The sequence below is a fragment of the Larus michahellis genome, chromosome 13, assembly GCF_964199755.1.
Source record: "Larus michahellis chromosome 13, bLarMic1.1, whole genome shotgun sequence".
Classification (NCBI taxonomy): Eukaryota; Metazoa; Chordata; class Aves; order Charadriiformes; family Laridae; genus Larus; species Larus michahellis.
This window is the reverse complement of record NC_133908.1, coordinates 15900160-15924012: the sequence shown is the minus strand read 5'-3', so window position 1 is coordinate 15924012 and position 23853 is coordinate 15900160. Positions and strand designations below refer to the sequence as shown.

At 47.4% G+C, this 23853-nt stretch overlaps 1 protein-coding gene across 14 annotated transcripts in view; it reads right to left on the bottom strand.

The window, feature by feature from the left end:
• Positions 1-23853, bottom strand: part of ARVCF (ARVCF delta catenin family member) — a 269139-nt gene that overhangs the window by 143478 nt on the left and 101808 nt on the right. For 8 of the 14 annotated variants that reach the window (XM_074606704.1, XM_074606706.1, XM_074606709.1 and 5 more), the window contains 2 exons: positions 17156-17257; positions 12641-12885 (listed from right to left, as the gene is read on the bottom strand). The exons of 2 other annotated variants lie outside the window; for them this stretch is intronic. In XM_074606704.1, coding sequence (XP_074462805.1) covers positions 12641-12856 — 216 coding nt within the window. In that variant the 5' untranslated portion in view covers positions 12857-12885; positions 17156-17257. Of the gene's footprint in view, positions 1-713; positions 1101-12640; positions 13409-17155; positions 17258-23853 lie in introns of those variants that run through there. 4 more of the 14 variants (XM_074606707.1, XM_074606717.1, XM_074606718.1 and 1 more) reach the window with 4 other exon arrangements.

The following is a 23853-nucleotide window of genomic DNA, read 5'->3' as shown; positions in this document are numbered from 1 at the left end:
TTGCATCGGGAAATCATTCAGCCTCCTGGTACCGGGATGGACAAGCTGAACACAGCACGATCACACCGAACTGCACCACCTCTGACAATTCCAGTGCCCTGAACCCACACAAACGCATCGCTGTGTTATCAGTCACGTATCACTGTTCCATTTTCTTACCCTGAAATACTCTGTTTTAAGTTAAACCGGCAGAGAATGAAAAGGAGGGCTGAAAATGCAGCACCCATCCTAGTTTGAGGAGCAGCTCTGCCCTGCCACCACCTGAACGCAGAGGGTTTCCGGAGGCTCACAAGGTGGAGGAAGGAGGTTAACACGGAGAGCACCTCCACATCGCAGACTCTACGTGCTCTCCAGTTATTGAGATCTAGCCTGCAACAGCCTTACTCTGCAGCGCCCAATGACACTCCAAGGTAAAGAATAACATTTAAAGTCTTTTTGCACAAAGCTGTAAGTCCATTATAATTATTAAGATAACAGCCGAGAGGGCTTTTTTGTCTAAGGTAAGACTGAGAGTGAAAAACTGAAGTTACTTCCCTGGTACGTTCAGCAACACAATCAAAGAGCAAGCCACGGAACACTGTACGGGAAAAGCAAACGTTAAACACCAGCACAATAGCAAAGCTTTCTTTTATAAAAGCACTATTGCTAGCCGCTCATGTCAAGGAGTTCCCTAGATGCCTAGAGCAGGACGAAAAGGTCAAAGAAGACAATACCTTGCTTTTTGGGGTGTTTCACCAGTTAACGCAACAGAGACAAAAGCGGAGCCGCTCTCACGCTGTCGGAAGGAGCCGCTCGGCTTTTGCTCTCCGTCCCCGGCTACAGCCCGCGGTGAGCGGCCCCGACAGCGCCCCGCACAACTTGGGCACGAACCTGCGCGAGTTCCGCGGGCACGGGCGCAGCCCCGCCGCCCGCCCCGGCAGCCCCCGCAGCCCCGCTCCTCCGCCGACACCCCGGCCGCCTCCCCGCCGGCCCCTCCGCAGCCGCCAGCGGAGCCCAGCCAGGGAGCCGGGAGCCCCGGCCGCGCCGCCGGCAGAGGGACCAGCCCCGCCGGCTCCCACCCGGCAGCGGCGCCGCGCAGGGCTCTCCCCTCCGCCGCGTCCCGGGGAGGAGGCGGCGGCTCGGTCCCGGGGGTTGGCCGGGTCCCGGCGGGCTGCGGGGGCGGCCCCGTTGGAGCGGGCTGTGCCGCGGCCACGCCCGGCGCGCCGGGGAGCGGCGGCCGCCCGGGCTGCGGGGCTGGCGAGGCCGGGGGGTGGCGAGCGGAGCGGGCCGGCGCTCAGCCTCCCCCGGCCCCTCTCTCCCGCTGCCCGGCCCCGCGGCCGGGGAGGGGGACGCACAGATACCCCCCCTCCGGGGACACCCCCCGCGGCGCCGCCGGGGTTCCCACGCTCCCCGTCCCGCCCCGCCGCGTTACAGAGACAAAGAGGGAAAATGTCACTGAGCAAAACGAGTGTCGGCGGCGGCCCCCAGCCGCCACCCCCGGCACTGTCCCCCCCGATCGGCCCCGCGCATCGCGGGGGGACAACAAGACACAAACGCTCCCCTCGCTTACTGCGCGCTCCCGGGGGGACGGATGCCATCCCTGGTGCACCAGCCCCACAGAACGAAGGGCTTCCAGCACAGTCTCCTCCCTTTTCCATCTCACACAGACGCAGCCCCAAGTACAACTGGCCTCATTTCTTAAATCCATTCACCTGCCCACAAACCCGTCTGGATAAATTACTCATTACCAAGATGAACACCAGGTGTGCAATACCTGGCATCCACCACGTTCTGCAACAAAACCTGGGGCTTCACAGCGTGATACGGCATGGCTTTCACCTCCATTTATTGCTAGTAAATGGGAAGTACGCAGCTTTCAATGTTCAGTTTTTGAACAGGCAGCCAGGCTGCCAACCTCCGTCAAAGCCCTGGGAAAGAGGAGAGCCTCCCAGACTTGTTATTCTAGGATCTGGTCCCTCTTTCTGCCTTTTCCAAGAAATTAATGTATTAATAAATATATTAAGGCATCAAGTCTTATAAGAAAGAGTCCTAGCTAGGCAGGTGTAAACCAACCTTACCTGAGCGCGAGGACTTTTCCCCCCTGGAGCCCCCAGAGGGGCAGGAGGCTGTGCCCTCCCGGCAGTGGCCGTCTCCAAGGGGCGCCAGCCCAGCCCTCCCGGCGCTGAACCACCGGCACCGCCTGCACGGCCCGGCCAGGGGCTCGCAGCAGCTTCTGCTCCTCCGCACCAGGCTCCTGCAGAAGCCAAAGCGATAAATAAATCCACCGCTGGAACAGCTGGTGGCTGAACAATGGTAATTAGGGACTGAAAGCTGCTGGAATCAAATTAGAGACTATCCCTGGAAAACAGGGATCGTCGGAGGCAGCGAGACCAGCCATAGAGCAGAAAGGAAGCTACATCACCATTTAATCTCCTTTAATTATCAGAATAGGCACCTTTGCACAAAAGGGTCTTTTCATCCCAGTTTCAGGTTCCCTGAAAATTCTAAAACATGCTTCCAGTGTCAATGTAATTAACATGTTAATTAATATCAGTGCTACCAGATCAACATGCAAAGGTGGCATCTCCTATACTGACATTTAAAACCAGAAGAACTGTTTCAGACCTATTTAATCCTAATTTCAGCCCTCCTGTTACGGCCAATGTCAGAGTTCCACCTGAATATTAGAGCTAAGGCTTTGTACTCTCGGGGCAGGGAACAGGGCAGAGCCGCATTACCCAACTCTGATCCTAATTTGTTTAAAAACAAACGCCGTGAAGGTTGACAAGGGCAATGGTAGATGTTCCACAAGGTTTAGCTGAAGCCAAGTATTTGCTTCACTGGAGGGAAAAAATATGCTCTGAGTCTATCTACAGTGGAATAATTTAGAGGCAACAGGTAGCGGCCCTTAATAACATACTTGAAGGCCAAAGCAAAGCAAAAGGAACACATTTCCTCCGAGTCTCCTGTACTTTTGTACAGCACTAACCCCCCCTTCTCCGTGTCCAACTTTTCTTCAGTTAACAAACTCAAATAACTCAACTCTTGTTGAGGCCACGCTGGCACAGAAAGTACCATTCAGTGCAGGCATGCACGTGGATACGAGCCAGGCCTTTATACACCGCCAAAGGAAAAGAAAGTCTATATCCATAGGGCACCGCAGCAGCTACTCTCGCATGCGGAACGAGGGGACTGAAAACCCTCCTGGACGGACGTGCCAGTTGTGAGTCACGTACGAAGGCTCTCGTGGTAAAGCCACAGGCGTTTGTGCAAGCCACGCCAGATCAGCCTTGCTGAATTCTGATGTCCCACCTTCTGGAGTCACGCCGTTATTTAAAAAACATAATTTTCCTTTCAAAAATATAATAGATCCTTGTATGCCTTCTGGTCGCAAAGTAAATTTTGAAAGTGTTTTGACTCAAAGCCAAAGATTATTTTTTTTAAGAAAAGGCAAAATACACCTCCAGTCCCCATATTTCTTAGCCGCTTGCAATATTTTACCAGCTCGTGTGATTCTGAATGCTGGGATTTGGCAACGCTGAAGTAAAAGAACTAATTACCTAAATAAGAGTTATGGATTAGATCCCAAAGGTTAGACTGAACTTCCAAATTCTGGCAACACGCACTCTATCCATTAGTATCAGACTGCTGACTACATCGCAGCCTCTCCCCCGCCCTTTTTTTTTTTAAATGAACCTTAATTTCTTAATCTGTCACATTTTTCCCAGCTGCAAAAGTAGGGTGAAAACCTTCATTCTTCTCTCTGAGAAATTAAAAATTCTTATAAATAGGATGGGATTTAATTCTCTGGAAGATGGAGTAGCAGAGTATCTGGGCCAAGCTCTCTTTTTTTATCTTCTCCCATTACCCTTCAAAAACTCCCCATCGCCAGTGCTGTGCTATAGACCAAGCTGCCCTGGGAGGCAGGAGGAATGACGAGGTTTCACAGCTCTGCCCGGAAACGAGACACGGGGCTTCAGCCCTCTGTAACGTCCACCAGCCCCACGGCGCAAGGAGCCACCAGAGGCTCCAGAGCGCCAGGTACGCCCGGAGGCAAAGCACCGCCACCCGTGGTGCCCCCGAGAACCAGAGAGCCTGTATCCCCAGAGGCGCTGCCCTGCCCGGGGTATTTTACTGCCCTTCTGCGCATTTCCTGCAGCAAACGCCCACCCGAGAGAGCTGGGGAGCACACCAGGATGCGTCAGGGGCCCTGCCGCAAGGATCTTACGACAGCCAAGTGAAAACAGAACATTCCATCTCCAAGACACATTGTGGAATCTCTTCCCGTTAGCATTTCCATCATTTTAAAATAGATTTGAAAAGTTACACGAGCCCTTTCAAAGCATCCGCACTTGCTCCAGAATGGCTGTGTGATTCCACTAGGACAAGGCCACCAGGATATTTCTAACACTTCCATCCACATGGTTTTGACAATCTTTTTGCTTTCAGGCTGCAACGTTAGAAATGGAGACGACGCCAGATCGCCTCCACCAGGGAGCAGCCGCGGTTGGACGCGTCACCCTTACTGACGGAGCCAGGAGCAAGGAGCAGGTCTAACGGATCACCAGCCTGAAGAAAACATGGCAAGGAGACACCTGCTGTAGAGGGACACCGTCAGGCGTCTCAGTAGGTTCAGGGGATTTTCATTTGTACACAAACCCAGCTTCCATCTTGCTACATCCAGTATCAGTCAGCTCCATGTCACCCGAGTTGTCATATGACAGGACGAGAACAGGGACAGCCTGGTGACAGCCCTGCTTGCGCTGGAAATAAAGGACAGAGGAAGCCGCATGTCACTGCGTATAGGTCGCAGTGGAATGAATGACCTATGTTTCTTCCCAGCAGCTTCATTTAGAGAAGAAGCAACTACATTTTACAGGGATAAAAATAGAAAAATCTCCTCCGGTTTAAGAAAAAAAATTAAAATAGCATTGCATTTATAACAGAATGACAACAGCACGGGAAACAAATCAAATTTAAGGTTGGTACTGTGACCATAATTCCATGCTGCAGTTATTGGAAAGGAAAACAAAGACACTCAAACAGAGGAAAGAAAGACGCAGCATTAACCATTTCTCATTTCTTGGGTTTTGTTTTGGTTTTGGGATTTTCCAGATGGTTTGTGCTGTATTTCAAGCTGCGCCTTACGACCACTTGCTCAGAAGGCACCAGCTCAGCACGTCGTGCTCCCATCCAGAGGCCACAGACGGGGCTTGCCGTCGTGTGCCGCATCGACGGCGTCTGCGCCATCCCTGATCCCCATCCTCATCCCGACCCCTCCGGCAACTGCTGCCGCCCCGGCCCCAGCCTGCGGCTGCCCCTGCCGGACTCCTGCGGAGAGGATCAAGGTCTCTGTGCCTGAAATTGTGTTCCAGAGCAAGTTTCTTGTGTTGGAAATACTTACATTTGAAAATAAGGCTGCAAAAAGGAAGAGGAGCTGACCGAGATGGGTTAGAAACGCGGAGACTGTAGTTCTTTCCAGTCTTGAACTACAGTAGTCTAAAACCGCGGCTCTGCCAGCAGCTAAAGATACGTTTTAGATGAAGTCCCTAAGATGAACTCTGACGGTATTCCACAGCACTTCCCAGGCACCACAACTGTGCTTAAAAGACATTCTCTTCAGCTAGTAATTTGGTAACTCAGAAAGGGAAGCAGCTTCGTTTTTTGGTTAGGGTTTTTTTTTTTAAATATATATATAAAGAGTAAATTGTGACATTTACTTAAATCAAAGGCTTTAATTATAGTTCCCCACGGCCCCAGGCTGCCCATGGCCATCTCTGGCTGTTCTGTTGTCGGTCACAGCGATGGCTCGAGCGAATCACCCCACGCTGGTGACGGCGAGAGCACGACGTGAGCCGTCCCCGGGGGGCCTAATCCAGCACCAGGCTCCGAGTTCACCGTCATCACAACCCACCGCTCACCTGGGGCTCCCCCCGCGGCAGCTCCCAAGAGCTGGCACACCCTGGAGACAGCTGAAATGGAACTGTAGCCAATTTTGGGGTTTCAAAGCCCGGTTGAACCCTTCAGGCCCGAAGCTCAAAGGGCTCAGGGAGAGGAAATTGCCCGTTTGCCCAGTTTTTGGCTCTAAAGTTTCTACAAAACATTGTTGCTGCTCAGGGGGGGGTCTGCAAGGGCAGAGGCTCAGGACGCTCGACCGACTCCGCAGCGATGGGTAAAAGCAGGGGTAAAGCTCTGCCTCGCGCCGGCAGATCAAGGCCCCCGTTACTGACAAAATCTTCTCGTAAAATCGAGAGAGACAGAGCAAAAAGGGTTTGTGATGGTTGAAAACCCTCCTTCCCGACCATCCCAGCTGAACTGGTGCAGTAGCAGGCTTGGGAACTAAAATGTAGAACTAAAAATCTTAACAAGCCAGTACAATTAATCATGTTCTGCCGTCTGAGCTGAGAAATAAACAAGCAGCACAGCATGAAAAATAAATCACAACTTTAAAATGTAAGATGTTTTCATGTTAATTATCAAGAAGCAAATGTGACTAGAAAGTTGTTTAAAAAAAAATAATCCTGTTAAACCTGATATTACTCTTTAATGTTTTAATGTTTACATTTGAGCGTTCCTGCTCCAAGACATTTTTAATAATTAGTTGCAGTTACACTTCCTGATCTCACACCACTCAGAGACGTCAGGCAAAGAACAGCCTAGATGCCTGCTTCCATAATGAGCAACACGCAGCAAGCAGAATTTATTTTTCGTGTGTTTCTCTTATATGTACTTCTAGAAGAAAACATAGTTCTATTCGTAAAGCAACGTAAAATCATGGAAAATTATTATGAACCTGTGAATTTGTCATTCAAATGAAAGAATTTAATTTAAACCTGGCACAGTTCCAGGCCAGAAGGGTTAACGCTGGTGGAAAATTACCCTTTCACAAATCTTGGCAAACTAAATCAGAAAATCCCTGCCTTTCAGTTGCTTCCAAAACCCAACTCAATAAAAATTCACACAAAACAAAAGTAGTTGAGACTTTTTGAGGCAAAAGAAACTGCAGAAATATTTCTGAGAGGCCGAGGGTAACCTGTCTTTGCTTCGCGCTGCCCCGGTCGCTGTTGCTGTGCTGCTGACAAACGTTGGGTGGCACTTTGGAATGTCGCCGTGGCCGGGCGAAGCTGCGGGGCATGTTCTTTAGAGCTGAAGTGCGAGACATGCCATCCAGGTACCGCTGTGACCGAGAGGCAAGGGAGATTTCTGCAAAGGCACGCTTCTTTGAGCTAAAATATATGTATTTTCAACTTGCACTTCTAAAACCATAAAATAGTATGTCATTAAAGTTTGAAAAAACATACCACTGCATTGGAAAGAATAAAATAATTCTTTTCCTTACCAGACAGAGGGGCAGTTTCTCAGTTGCTGCGTTCCCTTTTTTAAATTTTTATAATTAATCCTTTGGGATCAACTTTCTAAACTAGATTTGCTGCCAAAGTTTTATACAAACACTCTTCAGGTAATGCATCAGATCTGGAGCGGATTCTGCTGCACGCCAGCAGACCTCAGCCCCAGATAACGAATGAGCGGGGTTTAGGTGGTTCGCTTATCAGATAAATCCCTGCTGGAAAGCACTTCACGGCTTCTGATGCAGCGGTCACATCTTCTTAGTTGTTGCTGAAATTGATGCGAATATTCCCATTCACTTCGGTATTCATGTTTTTACCATCTAAGGCCTTAAATGAAGACCAAAGAACAATGCTGGGGAGAAGTTATAACAAGAAATAGAAGCAGCAGGAAACGTAAACTCTTGCAGGAATGCTAGCAGATTGCTCTTTCGCAGGCCCTCCTACGACACGCACCGCGACGCCTGTGCCACAAACTCTCTGTTAGCCTTGTGCTTTCACATTCCTCCCGCAATGCAGGAAGCAGGATTTCTTTTGGGATTTGGGTAATCCCAGCAGAAGGGCAAGCAGCAGGAGCTGCTGGAGCTCGCAGCGGTGAACACGCCATGCTGTCACCTTGGGAAGCCTCGACTGGCAGCCCCTGCGGTGGCTGGTTTAGCAGCACCGGCCCCAGCTGCCTGCAGAGCCACCAGCGAAAGATCCTGGTTCTCACCATAAACCAGGAGCTGGTGCTTTCACAGAGATGGGACAATGTCCATAAAAAAGGCGGCAGAAGCTCCAGCCTCCAAGCTAAACTCCACTACGACCCTCACCAGCCCAGCAGAAGCCAGGGACGGGACCATACCTCCTGCATGGGGACGCGTCTCCCTCAGAAGCAGCTGAGTCGGGTTCCTGCCTGTGCCGGGGCTCCCAGGCTCAGCTGAATTCTGAGCTAAGGACTCATTCTCCCATGGGAATCATATTCCCAAATCCCCCCCTCCATCCCCCCCGGCACCTCCGAGTGGCTGCACGGCACGAAATCTGACCCAGGCCATTCCTAGAAATGCAGGGAGACTGGCAGGGAGTCTCCCGGCCGGGCAACGCGCGGCAGGGGGCTGGTGGCCAGCGGAGGAGCCCAGGGCAGGAGCTGCTGGAGAACAGCCACGGGGCCACTGGCACTGGACCAGCGCTGCCCCTCGACCAGAACCCGTATTTCTACAGTTTCAACTGGTTTTATAAAGGAATTAGGACTGTCCCTACAAATTCTTTCAACATTTCACAACCTGCTCAGTTCTAGCGGAAGCAGAACACAGACGGGTTAACTACCAACGAGGGGTTTTGTGGGTATTTGGCATCGTAACAGGCAACAGTACTGTCCCACCAGAGCTGCCACGAACCGACAGCACTGTTATCTGTACCTGACCTTACCTGTAAGGCAAAAAAAATATGTCATTTTCCATGCTGTCAGTCCCTTAATACGGGCACAAATACGATGTACAACAAAGGAAGCCAAGAGGCACCACAAACTACAATTAACTACGTAAAACTTTACAGGCAAAGATGTAACTGCGTTCTGTATGAGATGGACGGGAGAAAGAAAGGTACGCCGATGCCTCAGGGCAGCTCAGAACCCATTTCTGCTCGTCTCTGCGTACGTTCAAGCACACGTAGCGCAGCAGTGCACCCGGGTTCTCCCGACCACAGCCCTGGGAACGGCCTCCGCGTTCTCACAGTCTGCTCTCTCTCAGCGCGGAGCCCAGAGTCTTAAATAAAAGTCATGAAATACAGACAGGAGGGTTATTGTTGCTCAAACTGTAACTCAGAAAGGTTAACTTGATGGTATTTTCTTAGAAAAGCGATTTGAGCTAATCTTGTATTTTTTTCAGTTCTCACCGTGCGTCCTGCTGTGCTTCAGCGTTCACCTTTCGCTTGAAACTGACCCTCAGTTCACAAAATGTCGTTTTTGGCAGAAGTCACGGGTACTTCAGATTAACATAAAGACTGAATTATACCGATGCTTAATTATGGCTACAAAAATGCCTGCTTAAAAAAAATTTAAAAAAAAAAAAAAAAAGGAAAATGTGTTTGTTGGTTTTTAAATAGGTGTTATTTCTCTGGCACAGAAGTTGAAATATGAATGATCCAAATCGTAACTATGAAAATATTCTGTAGCTTTTTTCCCTAAGCTGGTTTTCCTTGAACAGCTATAATGGCATTTGCAAAGTGAAGAAAAAACCCAAATTTTATTAGCTTGGTTGATTACTGACATTTCAAGATGGCCTTTTGGGGCCATTCTTTACTGCAAAAATTAGAGAAGCAAACGTTAAACCTGGTTGGGTTTTATAGTACAGCCGGATTCTCCCGTTCAGAAAGAAGCCAGCCATGTGGCTCCCACCACTCCGAGCCAGGGTAGGGAACGGAGTCAAGAACATTCTTAAAAACTGGAAGGATTTTAAGGATATTTTTATGAACCAGATAAAACCTCTATGATTAAAATTTCATCAAACGTCACACATTTCAGAGTAGAGCAGAGGTTTTCATTGAGTGACTAACGACCTTTTGTCCAGAGGGTTCTTGGCGTGGACGAGGACTTTGTCTGACCACTCCAAACGCGGCACTGACGCATGCCTAACGTTGCACACCCTCCAAGAGTTCCAGAGGTGAAACACCCAACTCCGTCCCCGGCCGTGCAGCCAGCCCCACGCTGGACGGAGGGACGGGCCCGATCCCCTGCAGAGCCCGCGGGCTCGGCCTCCCGCAGCGGGTGGGGGAAAGAGGGCTTTGGCCACGGCCTCCATAACAGACCCTCGCCAGTACCGACGGGAGACGTTTCAGCAACACTCAGGACAGTGTCTCCCAGAAACCCCTCCTCTGGGAAAAATTCCCATTAAAGAATAATCTCAGCCATTTCTAATTACTATCTGACCAAACCATTAACAATTAGTTATCAACTTCTCCCATGAAAAACAACTTTAAGATACTTTTTAGAAAAATGCCCCACACTTCCTCAATGTAAAATTAAGAAGTCTACGCATGCAGTTTTTGGCAATTCCGGCACATCGGGAAGGGAAGGGAAAAGGGAAAGGGGAAGGGGGAAGGGGGAGGCAGTGAAATGGGTTGCCTGGGACAAGGAGCTATTGTTATGGAATGAGTTTAAAGTTGGTATTTAAAAAAAAAAAAAAAAGTGTGGGTGGCCAAAAAATCCAGAATGAATTAATTAGAATCAGTATTTGCATAAGACCTTGATTTTGTCTTTTGAGGACTTCAGAAAACTCTTACACTTCTGGCACACTGCCTATATATTATTTTTCCTTTTCTAAAATTAAAAAAAAAAAAAAGACCTTAATTTTCTTTTCTGAGGAGGGAATAAGTTTGGGAGCGTATATTACACCAAGTTCCTGAGAGAGACTCTGTTACCAAAGCCCTGGCCATACGCACTTCCCAAACGAGTCCTTTGACAGATTCCACTTTGACAATCAAACAACATGGAAAACTGACGCCTGGTCCTGGAGATCATTAAAGATTATTTGGCATTCTCATAAAACGGAGTTAACCCTCAGTTTTGGCCCAAACTCTACGCAGAATAACTAGATTATGTATAGTCACCTATGCAACTTCCAAATGGCAAAGCTACTACTTGAGTTGTTTCGTACTACGACTTACAGCCAAAGGCTGTGTGGGGTGATAAGCAGAGATCAGCCAGCGCTCGCCGAAACGCAGCTTCAGAGACGGCTGCAACTCACGGCAGCGCGAGAGCAACCCGGACCCACTGACCCCCTGCCTTCTGCCTCGTGTGCGCTTCACAGCCAAGTGCAATATATAATGGTAAAGATGAAATCGCTATATGTTCTGCGTAAGACTGAATGTACAGGCTTCATCCTTCATTTAAACACTATTTAATTAATTCTAGCAAGGCAGGGAGGAATTTGGCCCTCAGTACATTTAATGACAATTCACACAAATAACCTCACATTAATTCTTAACTGTGCATATTTAGCTAATCAACCATTTTATTTCATATACAAGCTACTCTAAAAACCTCAACACTAATTACTTCTGCACTAACGCTCCCCCCAGCACGCCGTGGCAATGAGCGGAGCGTACGCTGGCTCCGCCGGGGGTCACGCGCGGGGGCTGCTTCTCCCTAAGTCACGTAGACCCCCCTAACTTCAGCTCTTGCATTAAGTTTTCTTGGAAGCGGTTAGACCCGAAGCCATAACGCTGCAGAAAATCATGCTTCATCAGTTTTGTGGATAAGGAATTTCATTCTGGAGCTATTAATCAGGCACTCTGCACAAAGTCATTCAGAAAAAGTGAAGGTGAACTCATCCTTTATCTATAAAAAATATATATATATATGTAAGCACATCTCCCCTCTCCCCAGCCCAGCTGCCGAGCAGGAGGGAAGAGCCCACAGGGCCGGCTGCTCCTCACACCACGCGTCCCGAATTCAAGCGCCGACACATAGGGAAACATGGCAGCCCTTGACAGAAAAGCCGTGCTGACATAGTCTGATGTAGGGGCTGCCTGAATACAGCTCGATGCAAGCGTAATTGTAAAACAGCCTGGTGTAATTGGGAAACAACTTTTAGAGTCCCCGTAGCCTGGAGTTTCTCTCTGAATTGAACAACGTTTTCTCAGGAAACAGCTTCACAAACGCTGCTATTGCTTCTGCATGACTTACCGTGCACGTCAGGGTGATTCGCGAGCCTACGTAATTCAGCGATGGAAGTAGTTTATCATTGCACATTTAAACAGTTAAAGAACACACATCAAGCAAAACAATATTTGGAGATGTACAGCTACCACAAAGCCAGCTTGCAGCACTAAAATAAAGTCTATCAATTCAATAAACACGAGAAACAAATACGAAGTCCTCCCCACACAAAGAGTAAGGCTTTGCAGGATGGAAATCCCGGCTTTTCATGCTGTTCCCTCTATTCAACGTCCAGCTATTTCTAATGGAAATGTTGTTTGCTATGGAGATTATGAGTCAATTCATTGTGATTCTTTTTCGATCGCCAGCACATCACCATACTTAGAGCAAATGCACAGATTCAGAGGAGGGTGTGAAGATCTCTCTTTAGGGTTTAGCGCTCAGGGACGCACACACGTTTAAAAGCATCCCACGAGCTCAGAGGAAGTAAAAGCAACTTCTAAGCCAAGGCTCTGAAGTCGGAGCTAGCAAATGAATCGACGGAGCACACCAGCTCCGGGGTGCCAGAAGGCGAGCTACGGAATGAAGTGCTGACGACAAACAAGATGCGCCTGACTCTGGAATGGGAGGTTCTGGTGCGGGTGAACTGTAGCGACAGGTGGAAGGAGCAGGCCGTTACCTGCAGGACCAGCTGCTGCCAGGCGGTGGCCAGGGGCTGCCCATTGCCAATGTTGCAGATGCTGAGGCGGTCGGCGGGCGGATTGGCACGCTCCAGCTGCAAGGAGACGTTGCGCCGCTCTTCCTCCAGTGCCCGGGTGAGCCGCTCGAAACGAGCTTCTTGCTCTTTAACGGAGGCTAAAATGCTGGCAGCAGACCTGATATCATAGTCATCCATGACTGCTTTCAAGTGCTCCTGCCTGTTGACTGACCGGGGCAAATGGAAAGGGTTAGGTGGAGGGGTGGGGAGGGCACAGGTTAAAAATAAAAATGCACATTGTTAGTCACCCTACTAAAATACTGTTCACTCTCAGAAGCAAACTGCAGCGCGCTCTGAAAAGAATTCCTTTCCATCCATTGATGCGATTTTAAATTAAAAGTAATTAATCCAAGGCTTCCCTGTTCAAAAAAAGAAAAAAAAAAACAACCACAGGATCACCTCAGAGAGACTTTATATTTAATTCCTTTGATCTTTTTGCAAAAATGGCTCTGACAAGGGTTTTCAGCCCTCTTGCGAAGTTAATTTCACTGTGCAAATAATAATGTACTTAAAATAAATACATAAAAAATGATACGCCTTTGGAGGGAATGAGGAAGACAATCTTTCTCACTATAGACACCTGGCATTTTTGTCTTTAACAGCAAAGTGAGAAGTTTAACATTTTAAAAGACAGAAACTTCATGGTACAATGAAACAGTTGTGTCCATTTTTTCCAAGTGAATGGACACCCTCCTCTTCCGCCCCCCAAATGTAGCAGCCAGCAGCTGAAAAGAGTTTCCGTGTTTAAATTACAGAAGCACACTGTAATATGGAAAATATTTTTAAATGCAGAGAGTGCAACTGCAGTTGAAACGTGCGCGATGATGTCAGCATGGTAGCCAATGAAGCCTCATGCAGCCGTTCGCTAATAATGCAAATGAAAAAGCCAAAATCAAACATCTTCCATGGAAAACACACAAAACTGCTTGTCTCTCAATGCAGGAAAAAGAAGAATTCAGAAACGAGCTAGACGGGATGTATCTTCTGCCTTATGTCTTCTCTGGCAGGGTTACGTGTATTCCATCGAAACCCCACCTCCACCTGCACGGTGTGCGCAGCAAAACGCCCCACTGATTCCACAGATCTACAATGTGAACTTCAGTTCAAATGTTTTCATGAGAGTATAAAATCAGCACCATCATAGAAGCTTAAATGGTGGCTTCTGCAGAAACCTTTCGCTAAGCTAAACAAGTAACTGGTTACTGCTGTTCACCACTAAACTACTCGGAGCGCCTCTGAGACGAGCACAGAGGCAGAATTTTCCCCAGCTCTGTAACTCAAGAACAGTTCATGTTCTGCGCTAAGTCCCTAGAAATTGTCCCTGGATGCGCAAACCGGTAGCGATTCTTCCTGCTGCCAGGGATTCTTTGTTTTCCACCTACCAACCAGGATCTCCAGGAGCGCTGGCTCTACCACGCCCTGGGCTCCTGAAGCTTTGCGTTTCCTCCTTCAGTGCCTTCAGGTGGTGCACGGTCTCACCTGACGTGTTCTCCATGACTCTCACATTCATCACGTCTCTCTCCTGTGCTGATGCTTTGGTAGCTAACGATAAGACGCTCGTACACTGTTATGTTCCCAAAAGAGGGATATTAGTAGATGTTAAGCGGCATGTTTTCGCACAGTTTGTTGGAAACTCAGAAGTAGGCCCAGGGTCTCCCTCTTTTGTCATACGTGGTTGACATCATCCAACGGGCCCAAAAGACAGTGGGGCAGAAGTAACAGACCCAAACCCGATGACACACACCGTGATTTCATGGGAAATAACCTGCCAGCAGCTCTGTGGGGCACTGCTAACTCCTAGGGAGCTGCTGGTGAAAGGAATCAGGGTGATACGAAATCACGCTGCAAACAGTGTAAGGACTGCCATGGACAAATCTCATCATGTTTACGCACAACCGTGATTTGAGCCTTTCGGGTTCTCAGACTCATCAGAAGTGACTCTTCTCATTTCTGCATTGATTTAACTTCTATTGAGATTCTGAAAGAAACCCAAAAACCAGCACAGGGTTTTCCAGATGTCGCAAACTAGTCAAATATAGACCAAGCTGCCAACTCCAGAGACCTTGCGCTCCGAACCTCGTTCTGCTGTGTTAATAGAAGTCTATAAAGCCTTGGGAGAGCAGCCTGGTCTGCCAGAGGAGGATCCCGGCCGCGCCAGGGGACGGTGTGGCTGGCGGGAGGGCTGCCCGCCGCAGGACGGGGCTGCGTGACTCCAGCCCTGGCACCGCCGCGCAGACACGGCAGCGGCTCCGCACCTCCGCGGGCTGTGTATTCTTAAAGACAGCTACCTGATTGCTAATTATCAGTGCCCTTACGCTGGAGAGAGGAAGAGCCCCATCGACACACTGCTCCAAACGCGCCTTAGATGGAGGGATGCTCTGGGCCCAAGGAAAAAGAAGGAAGAGTGAGAAGGGGCCGGGGATTAACGAACGGAGATGGGCCCGGAGAGGGGCTGCCGAGCAGGAACTCACGTTTCCTCAGCTGCTCCCCGCAGGGACCCACCTCCTGCAGCCCCATCAGCCCCTTCTCACACGCAACTGATGGGACAGAGCCGGGACCTCTGGGGGGCCAAAGGGCTGGGCACTCGTATGGACCACCCTCAGGAGGTGAACCACATAGGGAAGCAGGAACAGGATGTAAACGACAGTAACAAAATTTAAAAAAAAATGGGTTCCCTTTAGAATACATAATGCAAGTTTCTGTCCTAAGGAAAAGCATTACCAACAGCAGCATGAAAAATTGAGAAGCACCTCCCCTAATACAGATTCCGAAGCAGTAACAGCTTTAATAATAAAAATCACAGCTGACGACTGAGCTGGTATATAACTTTCAAGTCACATTCCAAGAATGCGACAAAGATCCCATTCAGAAAATCCATAATGAGCTATAAGCCCTTGATGCCACACACGAGAGAACCTAGAAAATTTGGGTTCTATAAATGGTACAAATCTCTAGAGAGCTACAGAGATCTCCATGCAGAAAATATAACGTCAACTGCCTTACAACCGTAAATATTGTGCTTCTTTTCTCTGCGCAAAGAAAAAACACAGGCAGAAAATAAACTGTATAAATTTTCAGATGTACAATTAGTGACCATAAAAATCCTAACTGCTATGCAGAAACACCAGCAGGACCAATAACTGCCTTTTAAGAACTGTTGGACAGACTTCTGCATTTCAAACATTTTATTAGCAGATAAATACTTGCTTGCTGTTGATTGCACTCCCAATTATTTACCCAGGGTTTCAACAATTTACATTATCAGCAGTCTAGACTAGAGGAGAAAAATAAAAGTACTGACTCATGAGTTAGTTACTCAGGCTGCCACTTGCAATTTGCTACCGTTTGTAAATAAATTAAAGTGCACTGAAAAGGGTATAAATAAATGAAAATATTAGACCAATAGCAGCCAGGTAAAGATTATTCCTGAGGCTGCACTTCTAAACGCAGCAAACACTTGCCTGCGGAGTGTCAAAGGCTACGCTGACAGCAGCAAATCTCTCTCCTGCCTACGTGACTCTAAATATATTAGTGTTGCATTAGAGACAGAGCAAAGTGAGAGGATCCATTTTTTTGTGACTGTTCCTATGAAGAACTAAGGCATCAAAAGGCCTCCTACAAGTCCATACAGCTGAAGTGCTCAATAGGGATGAGGAAACTCCCCCTGGAGCAGCGAGCCAACACGGGGGTCCCACGCACCACTAATACCCCACTCATGCCCAAGCTGGAAGGCTCTTGGAAACACTGACATCCCTACGGTCACTTGGTTCTCTGCAGAAAAAGGGAGTTAACTCCGCACGCTAATTTCGGTAATAGAGGATGTGGCTGATAGTCAAGAGTTTTTAAAGAGCCCTTGAGATTGAGGGGGGTCAAGTTCTGCAAGAGCTGGGCACCTCAATCCTAACAGTCCCGGGGAACCCCGCATGCCCTGCCCTGCCGGCAGCATTCTGCCTGCCCAAGGCCACGGGCCGGCGAGTGAGCCGCCTTCGGAGAGCGGCGCCCACCTCTCCACCACAGGACATGGCAGAGCCTTCTCCCAGCGGGAGGGGAAGTGCCCCTCGGGGCACACAGGAGATGCCTCGGTCCAACAGTAGCTGCCCCACTAGTGCTCCCCCCCAGCCCGACTCCACTCGCTCCTGGAACAAGAGATGGTTCTACAATGAGCAACGCGAAGCTTGTACATAGAGCACACCAGCCGCTGCAGGAGCAAACATGAGGGCCTGCGAGCATGCATGGGAACAGGAGCTGTGCTTCTACAGGGAAGAAAACCACTGGAATAAAAGCAAAAATGTGGCTTAAATAATCTATGGAGCTGAAGCGTAGTGCATGCTAATTACATTTTCACCCTGAAGAGCCACAAGAGATGAGCAGCATAAAATGACCGTTATCCCCCATGCAGTATGGGAACGCATGCAGAGAAAACCAAGCGATACACACCTAGTGGGTTACTGGGGTCAGAGCGTTAGAGCTGCTGGGACATCCCCCACTAAGACCAGGAAAGTACAGACAAAGCAGGAGAACAGCCTCCAGCAGAACCAGCTACGAGAGAGAGGAAAGAGAAGACAGAGTTAGTTAATAAGGTGTTGCAGCCTCTTCTGTGCAGTCATCTCCCAGGTTCTCCTCGCTATGTTGTATAAATCATTTATTATACTGTTTTCCTCCTAACTTGAAGGAAGAAGAAACAATATTCAGAGAAGCCAACCCTGAGAAACCCGTCCTTAAGGAAAAACACCCCAACTGGTTAATCTGATTGGTTAGCAGTGATCAATACTTGCACCTTCCTGTGACACTTACTGTTAATGTCCTAAATCAGGGAAAACCCTGGAGTGGAACGAGGATTTTGAATGCTACAAAACTGGAAGTTGTAGCCAAACATTTCAAAGTACAGAAACGTAACACGGCACTCTCAGAAGCGAGAACTGTTTAGGCAGGCAACTTAAGGCCCCAGGTTTGATGTATGAGCCCCCAAACAGCTCCAGGCAATTTCATCGATACCTGTTGGAGAGGGTACATTCATCTCTGAAAGACGCACGCTGCACAACAGCTTACCACCACCTTCTTTGTTCTACCTGTCTGTAATCTAATCCGGTACGAAACCCAAGCGAAAGCAGGTTTGGGGCTGTTAGGACCTCTGCGTAGCTCTGTAAATCTCTGATTTGTTTTGTCATAAAACATTTAGCACCAAAACTTCTCTGGGTCAGCAACTGCAAATTTAGTACCTGTTTTTGCTGGAGAACACACAGAACAGAATCCCTTCCGCAAAGGCACGGTTCTGCGAAGCAGTATATCCCCTTTTAAGCTACTACCACATCAAAAATGCTGCAACCCCGTGGCACGAGGTGCAGAGCCAGGACAAACTCACTTTGCTGCTTCAAATGGTTTAGAACATTTTCTGAGAGTAATCTTGCGCCAGCAGATTTTATGCTTGACCAGGTACTGTCTGCCTCCCTGAAGCCAGCATAAACACCATTTCTTGTGTTTCAGCCAAATTACCAGAAATACGATCCTTTCTTTGCATAGATCCAATCTCAAAGGGCATGGAACCATCACGCCAGAAAACTCATTTTTCTTAAACTAACAGAAGTAAATTCTCTGCCCAAAACATACGAGATATAACAAAACTGTGCAAAGATATGCCCAGAGATGAATGTCAGGAGGCAGCATGAGAGAAAGACTAATTCTCAGTAAATGACCAGAGGGAATAAATTAAGCATAATCCAGCTTCTACAGACAAAAGAGCAACACTTTGGAAAATAAAATAAAATAAATATATATATTACACATACAAATTCCAACAGCTTCTCAGACCTTATGGCGAAATCTATCTTGAGCCTGGCTTCTCTCGCTGCTGCTCTGGTTGACTGAGTTCTAATCTGACCCTTACGTGACGATCTCCACCAATGAATAGCAATGAGGAATTCACAAAGAAAGCTATTTCAATATAGTTCTCTCATAGGCACAGACAGACGTACTGTGCTGGGGTCAAAAGAAACAAACAAAAAAAGCTGGTCGGGGGTTTTTTGTTCCTTTGGACAGAAGCAGTCTGTGAAACAAGGCTTCAACTGGGGAAGAAACATGGGCAGGGGAAATGCTCAGAGGAAAACTCCTGGAGAAGGAACTCTGGATCCTAAGGACGCAGCCACGAGCGCTGCAGCTCTCCAGTTCTATTGCTGCAGAAATAATGACACCGAGTAATATTTGAGGTTTTACATCAGTAGGAAATTTCATGCCATCATCCAGCAGGAATAATTTTGTAGAAATAAATAAATTCTGCAGATAAATTTGCAGAATATCACACTGCGATCTGGGTTTGGCTACACCAACAGAAGAACGCGGACACACACAAACATCTCTGTACGCCCAACACAGTTCCAACCTCACGCCCTGCAGAACTGGCTCTGGGCAGCGGCACCACCACAGCATCGCCACTCGAGCCGTGATGGTTCCCAGCACATTTACAAATTAATACTTCAACTAACCTCTTAGTTAAATGCACTGAAATCATATGGTATCAACTCACAAAAGATAGTTCTCAGCAAAAAAGAATACAGAGCTTTCTTATATCTAATACGGTCTCTCTTGTGAAATAATCATGGGAAACGCGCACACAACCAGGGCATGTTTAAATGACACCAGTCGTCTTTCCGCAGCCTCCCTCCGGTAACGATCCCTCACGTCAGCAGTTTGCTACGGGGAGTTTCTCAGGTTTTCCTTCCAAAATTTCATGCAGTGTTTTCAGGACTTGGCGACGCAGCGTGCCTACACAGCTTTAATTATACTGTAGCTCTATTTCCATAATAATATACATTTCAATTGCTATTCTGTACTCCCAAATGGAAAGGAAAATAAATTAGAGCAATACAGAACACCTTTCCGACAACTGCACGCCGATAATAGCATAAATAATTCAGTAACGCATTAAACTTCAAATTGAAATATTTTTACAAGGGTGATTTTTAAAGTAAATGTTTTAGCCGATGATTACTTTTACCCAGCATAAGAAATTTTCATTTCTCCTTGAAATTTATCCTTTTTAGACAAGAAGAGCGTAACAGCACCTTTCTGAGGCAGAGCTCTTGCTCTCCAGGACCTGAAACTCCTCTGCAGTGAGTGAGCGGAACTCTTCCCTCGCAGAGCTCTCGTTATGCCATGCTTCCCTCAAAGATCAGTCTTTGTGTTAATTAAGCATAAAACAGCACGGCAAAGCGGCATCACGTTACCTCACACCTACTAAGTGTCCGCACGAAGGTTTAATGGGGTATGTGATAGCCTGTAAATTCACACTGTGCACTGGAAATCCTCTGTGTAAACGCACCCCCCCACACATCTTCAAGCGAGTGTCCAGGCGGAGCCGTTGGTTGGGAATGCTGCACCTCTCAGGAGGGTGAAGGAGGCAGAAGGGCTGAGCTCTGACTTCAGGCTGCCCCTGCCCACCTGGAACGTGGCAGAATCCCTCGCTTTGTTCGACCTCAGCAAGTGTTAATTCCGTCAGGTCAGCCACAACCATGGAAGTGTTAGCACCATTAATACTTCATTCCCTACATAAAGAGAGTCACTGTTGTGCACAACTTACTTTCTATTTATCTATTTTGGTTGGGTAGCATTTGGAAGACAGCTCTCCCCTCCCGCCCCGTGTGAAGAAGCCAAGTCTGAAGTAACCAACTGAGCTGAATGATGTGCACAAATCGCATGGAAAAATTCAGAATATTTTGATGATTTCAGCAGTTCCATTTGCTTAACACTGTACATTATAACAAACAGGCCTAAGTTTACACGTCCCCAGAAAGGTTTATATTTTCCTTTATATTTTTTGTTTTTCTACAGAAATAAAATGCAACTTGGAAGTTAAAACTAGAATTAATAAGGTCATACTTTGCTATTTCTTGTGGAATGTGACCAGTAAATTTGCTGCTTCTCAGACACCTTTTCTTCTTCCTCAGAACTCTCCAGGCGTGCTTGCTCCCGGGTTGATCAGCCCACCGGCCCACCAGGGCAGCACCCTACAACACCTGGCGTTGCTTCCTCAAGCTGCTGCATCTCATTGATTTTTCACAGGTCTCCCCCACTGAAATCAATGAGGAGTTCTACTTAAAAATGGACTGTGCTTTGTGGTCCCTTTCTGGTTCATGCACATGTCGGTTCCCAAGTACTAGCCCAGCTGCGTTCAGCAGAAGCTCCGCGTACCAGGCTCCCCCGCTCCCTCTCAGCCCAGCCTGCTTCTCCCCGACACCAACAGCCGCTCCGGCCTCTGCGAGCAGAGACAATCTCTGCAAACTTCTATTGAGTAGAAAATTCCATTATAGCCATTTTACTAGAAAGCTGTCTTCCAAGCAGCTAGTAAAAAAAAAGCAGCTTATGCGAATGCTAGATGGTATCAGGCATTAAATTAACCATCAAGGCATTGCTGTCTGCGCAGGGTTGTGTGCCTGGACGGGGTCTGATCTCATTTGCAACAGAAACACTTCCTTACTGTAGAGGCGACCTTGCAAGCAGAGCCACCAGAAATCAATACGTCTATTCTTAGAACAGGGCTATTTCAATGAGAAAGAGAAAAGGCTAAAGATCAAAGGCAGCAGAGTTCATAACTCCACTCCCTAGTTCTTCCCCTAGTATTTTAAAGCTTGGCTTCGTTAATATACAATCCAGTTCGGCCACAAACAAGCCAATCGCATGAACAAACTCCTATAACCTGATGCAAAACCGCCACAGAATACTTAACGGATTTCACTAAACGATATCATAGAATGGGTGGGGTTGGAAGGGACCTCTCAGATCACCCAGTTCCAACCCCCTGCCAATATACAAGTACCCTCACTTTTCTTGGCTTCTGGATGTTTTGAGGTTGGTAAACGGGCTTCCATTTTAAGAGAAAAGCTACTGAGAGGAATGGGGTCTGAAACGGTGCGTGTGTGGGGAATTACAGCTGAGAACTGCCACGTATTTACATGCATTAAACCTCCATTTCCCAAAACGCAGGCCCAGGAGGGGCAGTGGGTAGGCCACAATTTCCACAGCCAGACCAGCTTCTCGTTGGCAAAATGGAGTAACCGAAGGCCGGAAAATCCTACAAATGATCATAATAATTCTTTCATGGAAGATACTATCGTGCCATCTTCTAACAGATAGAATAAATAACAAAATGGCCAACAAAAAGACCAGGCCAGCGATGCAGAGAGGCGGCCCAACCGCCTGCTTCAGCTCCTCCCAACGCTGCCGTGACGCCGCCAGCGGACGAGTGTTTAAACTAACGGCCATTAGTTGGGAAATTGTCATTTCACCGCGCAGTTTGGAGAGCAGAGGGCAAAAAATCCAACTGTGACCCCGCAGAACAGCGAGTGTTTAAGCTCAGCAACAGATGTGTCAAATGACTCATCCCAACCACGAGGAGTTAATTGATGCTATAAATAGTACTCTGCAGACAAAAAAAAAAAATCAATCCACTTAATTCTTGTATCCACAGCACACAGTCTAGCTTTGCTTATCAGTAAAACTATTTTCCTTTAAAGAAGTGGGCTCGGGTGTTTTACATGTAGATTAACACGGGGAGATAATTTGATTTCAGGCTATTGAGAGATTTCCTTCCTTTTATGTTTCAGAAGAACAGGGCTGCATGCAGCTAAATGAGATCCGTAGATTACAGCAGAAGAAAGGCTAATAAAACTGCACAGCTACATTCCTGGGTAATAACGAATGGGTTTTAATTCTAGGGCTCCAATCTCAGGGTTTATGAGGGCATTTCCAATTACTACTTTTAAGATTAATGCAAATAAATGCATCAAAAGGAAATAGATCTTTTACCCCATCTGAATCAAATACGTAATATCTCCCATAGCATTTTACGGCAATAAATAAACTGGCCTTGCTAGGGGAAAAAACCTTCACAGTTCTGAGGGGTTCAGAGCAAGCGTCTTCCCTATGGTTTTCTTACTACTTTCAGGAGAAAAAAAAACAAACAAAAACGCTTGTCTGTTTTCCTGAACGTGTGTCTTACTTAACTCTCACAGTCAGACGTAGTGGGTTGTGTGGCTGCTCTATTGCCCCACCAGGAACTGAAAACATTAGTATAAACAGGAAAGAAAAAATGTCAATATTCACATTTAATTCTTGAAGCTACTAATCCAAATGAATTTTATTAGCCGCTTACCAAGCAACCCTACTGCACTACTCTCCCATATTTCAGCCTCTCTCATTAAAAACAACCGGATTTCAACCTTAGGTTGCTTTAAACCAGGAACGGTATCAATGAAGAGGAGATTAAAGCAATACAAAAAGAGGGAAGAAGCAGAATGAGACCTACTAACTCTAATTCTCTCCAGCAACACCTGTCTCATTCTAAATCAAGTATTTTTTTCCACCAAGCTAAATTTGGAAGCCTAGGCACTAAGTAAAGCTACTTGTTAGACCAAACTGTAGATCCGCTTTCTACAACTGTATGTGCAGACTCAAAGACGGCAGCGATAGACTCTTCAATCTTCAGCATCCGTAAATTCAAAACACAATCCAAGTTCATTTTACCCTTGGAAGTTTAGGATGCAATCCAAGTTTGTGCTGATTAATGCCACAGCTTTTTAGTCTTACAAGGCAAACATGCATCTGAGAATTAATAAATAATATCCGAGCAAAAGAAAAGTATTTAGCTCATCTGATGTCTTGAATAATCACCCGGTTCATGCATAAACATAGAAAGGCAGGAAAACCAGACACATTTTAATGATAGTCTCGGAGAGACTCATCATTCCATATGATGGATCTTGGCACGTAGCATCCCTCTAATACTGCCAACAAAACCGTCGTTGTGCCACGTGGCAGGAACGTCCTGCTCCGGAGCCCGGCTGCCTTTGAGGGGCAGAAACAGCATCACAGGAGCTGCCAGCGGAACCCGGCTCCTCCCAGGGGGAGACACCGCTCACGTCTCACAGCAGAGATCTCGATCACTCACCAGCATTTTCTACTCTATGGCCAAGCACATTGGCTCCTCGGGGTTTACACCACAGTCAAAACAGCCTCCAGGACACCTCTCGTTCCTGTTGTTGGGTAAATCAAGACGCCATAGTAACCCCATTGATTAATCCAGACTCAAGTGTTCTTTACTCATTTAGATCTTCACTTGCATGAAGCAGAAATGCAGTGTTACG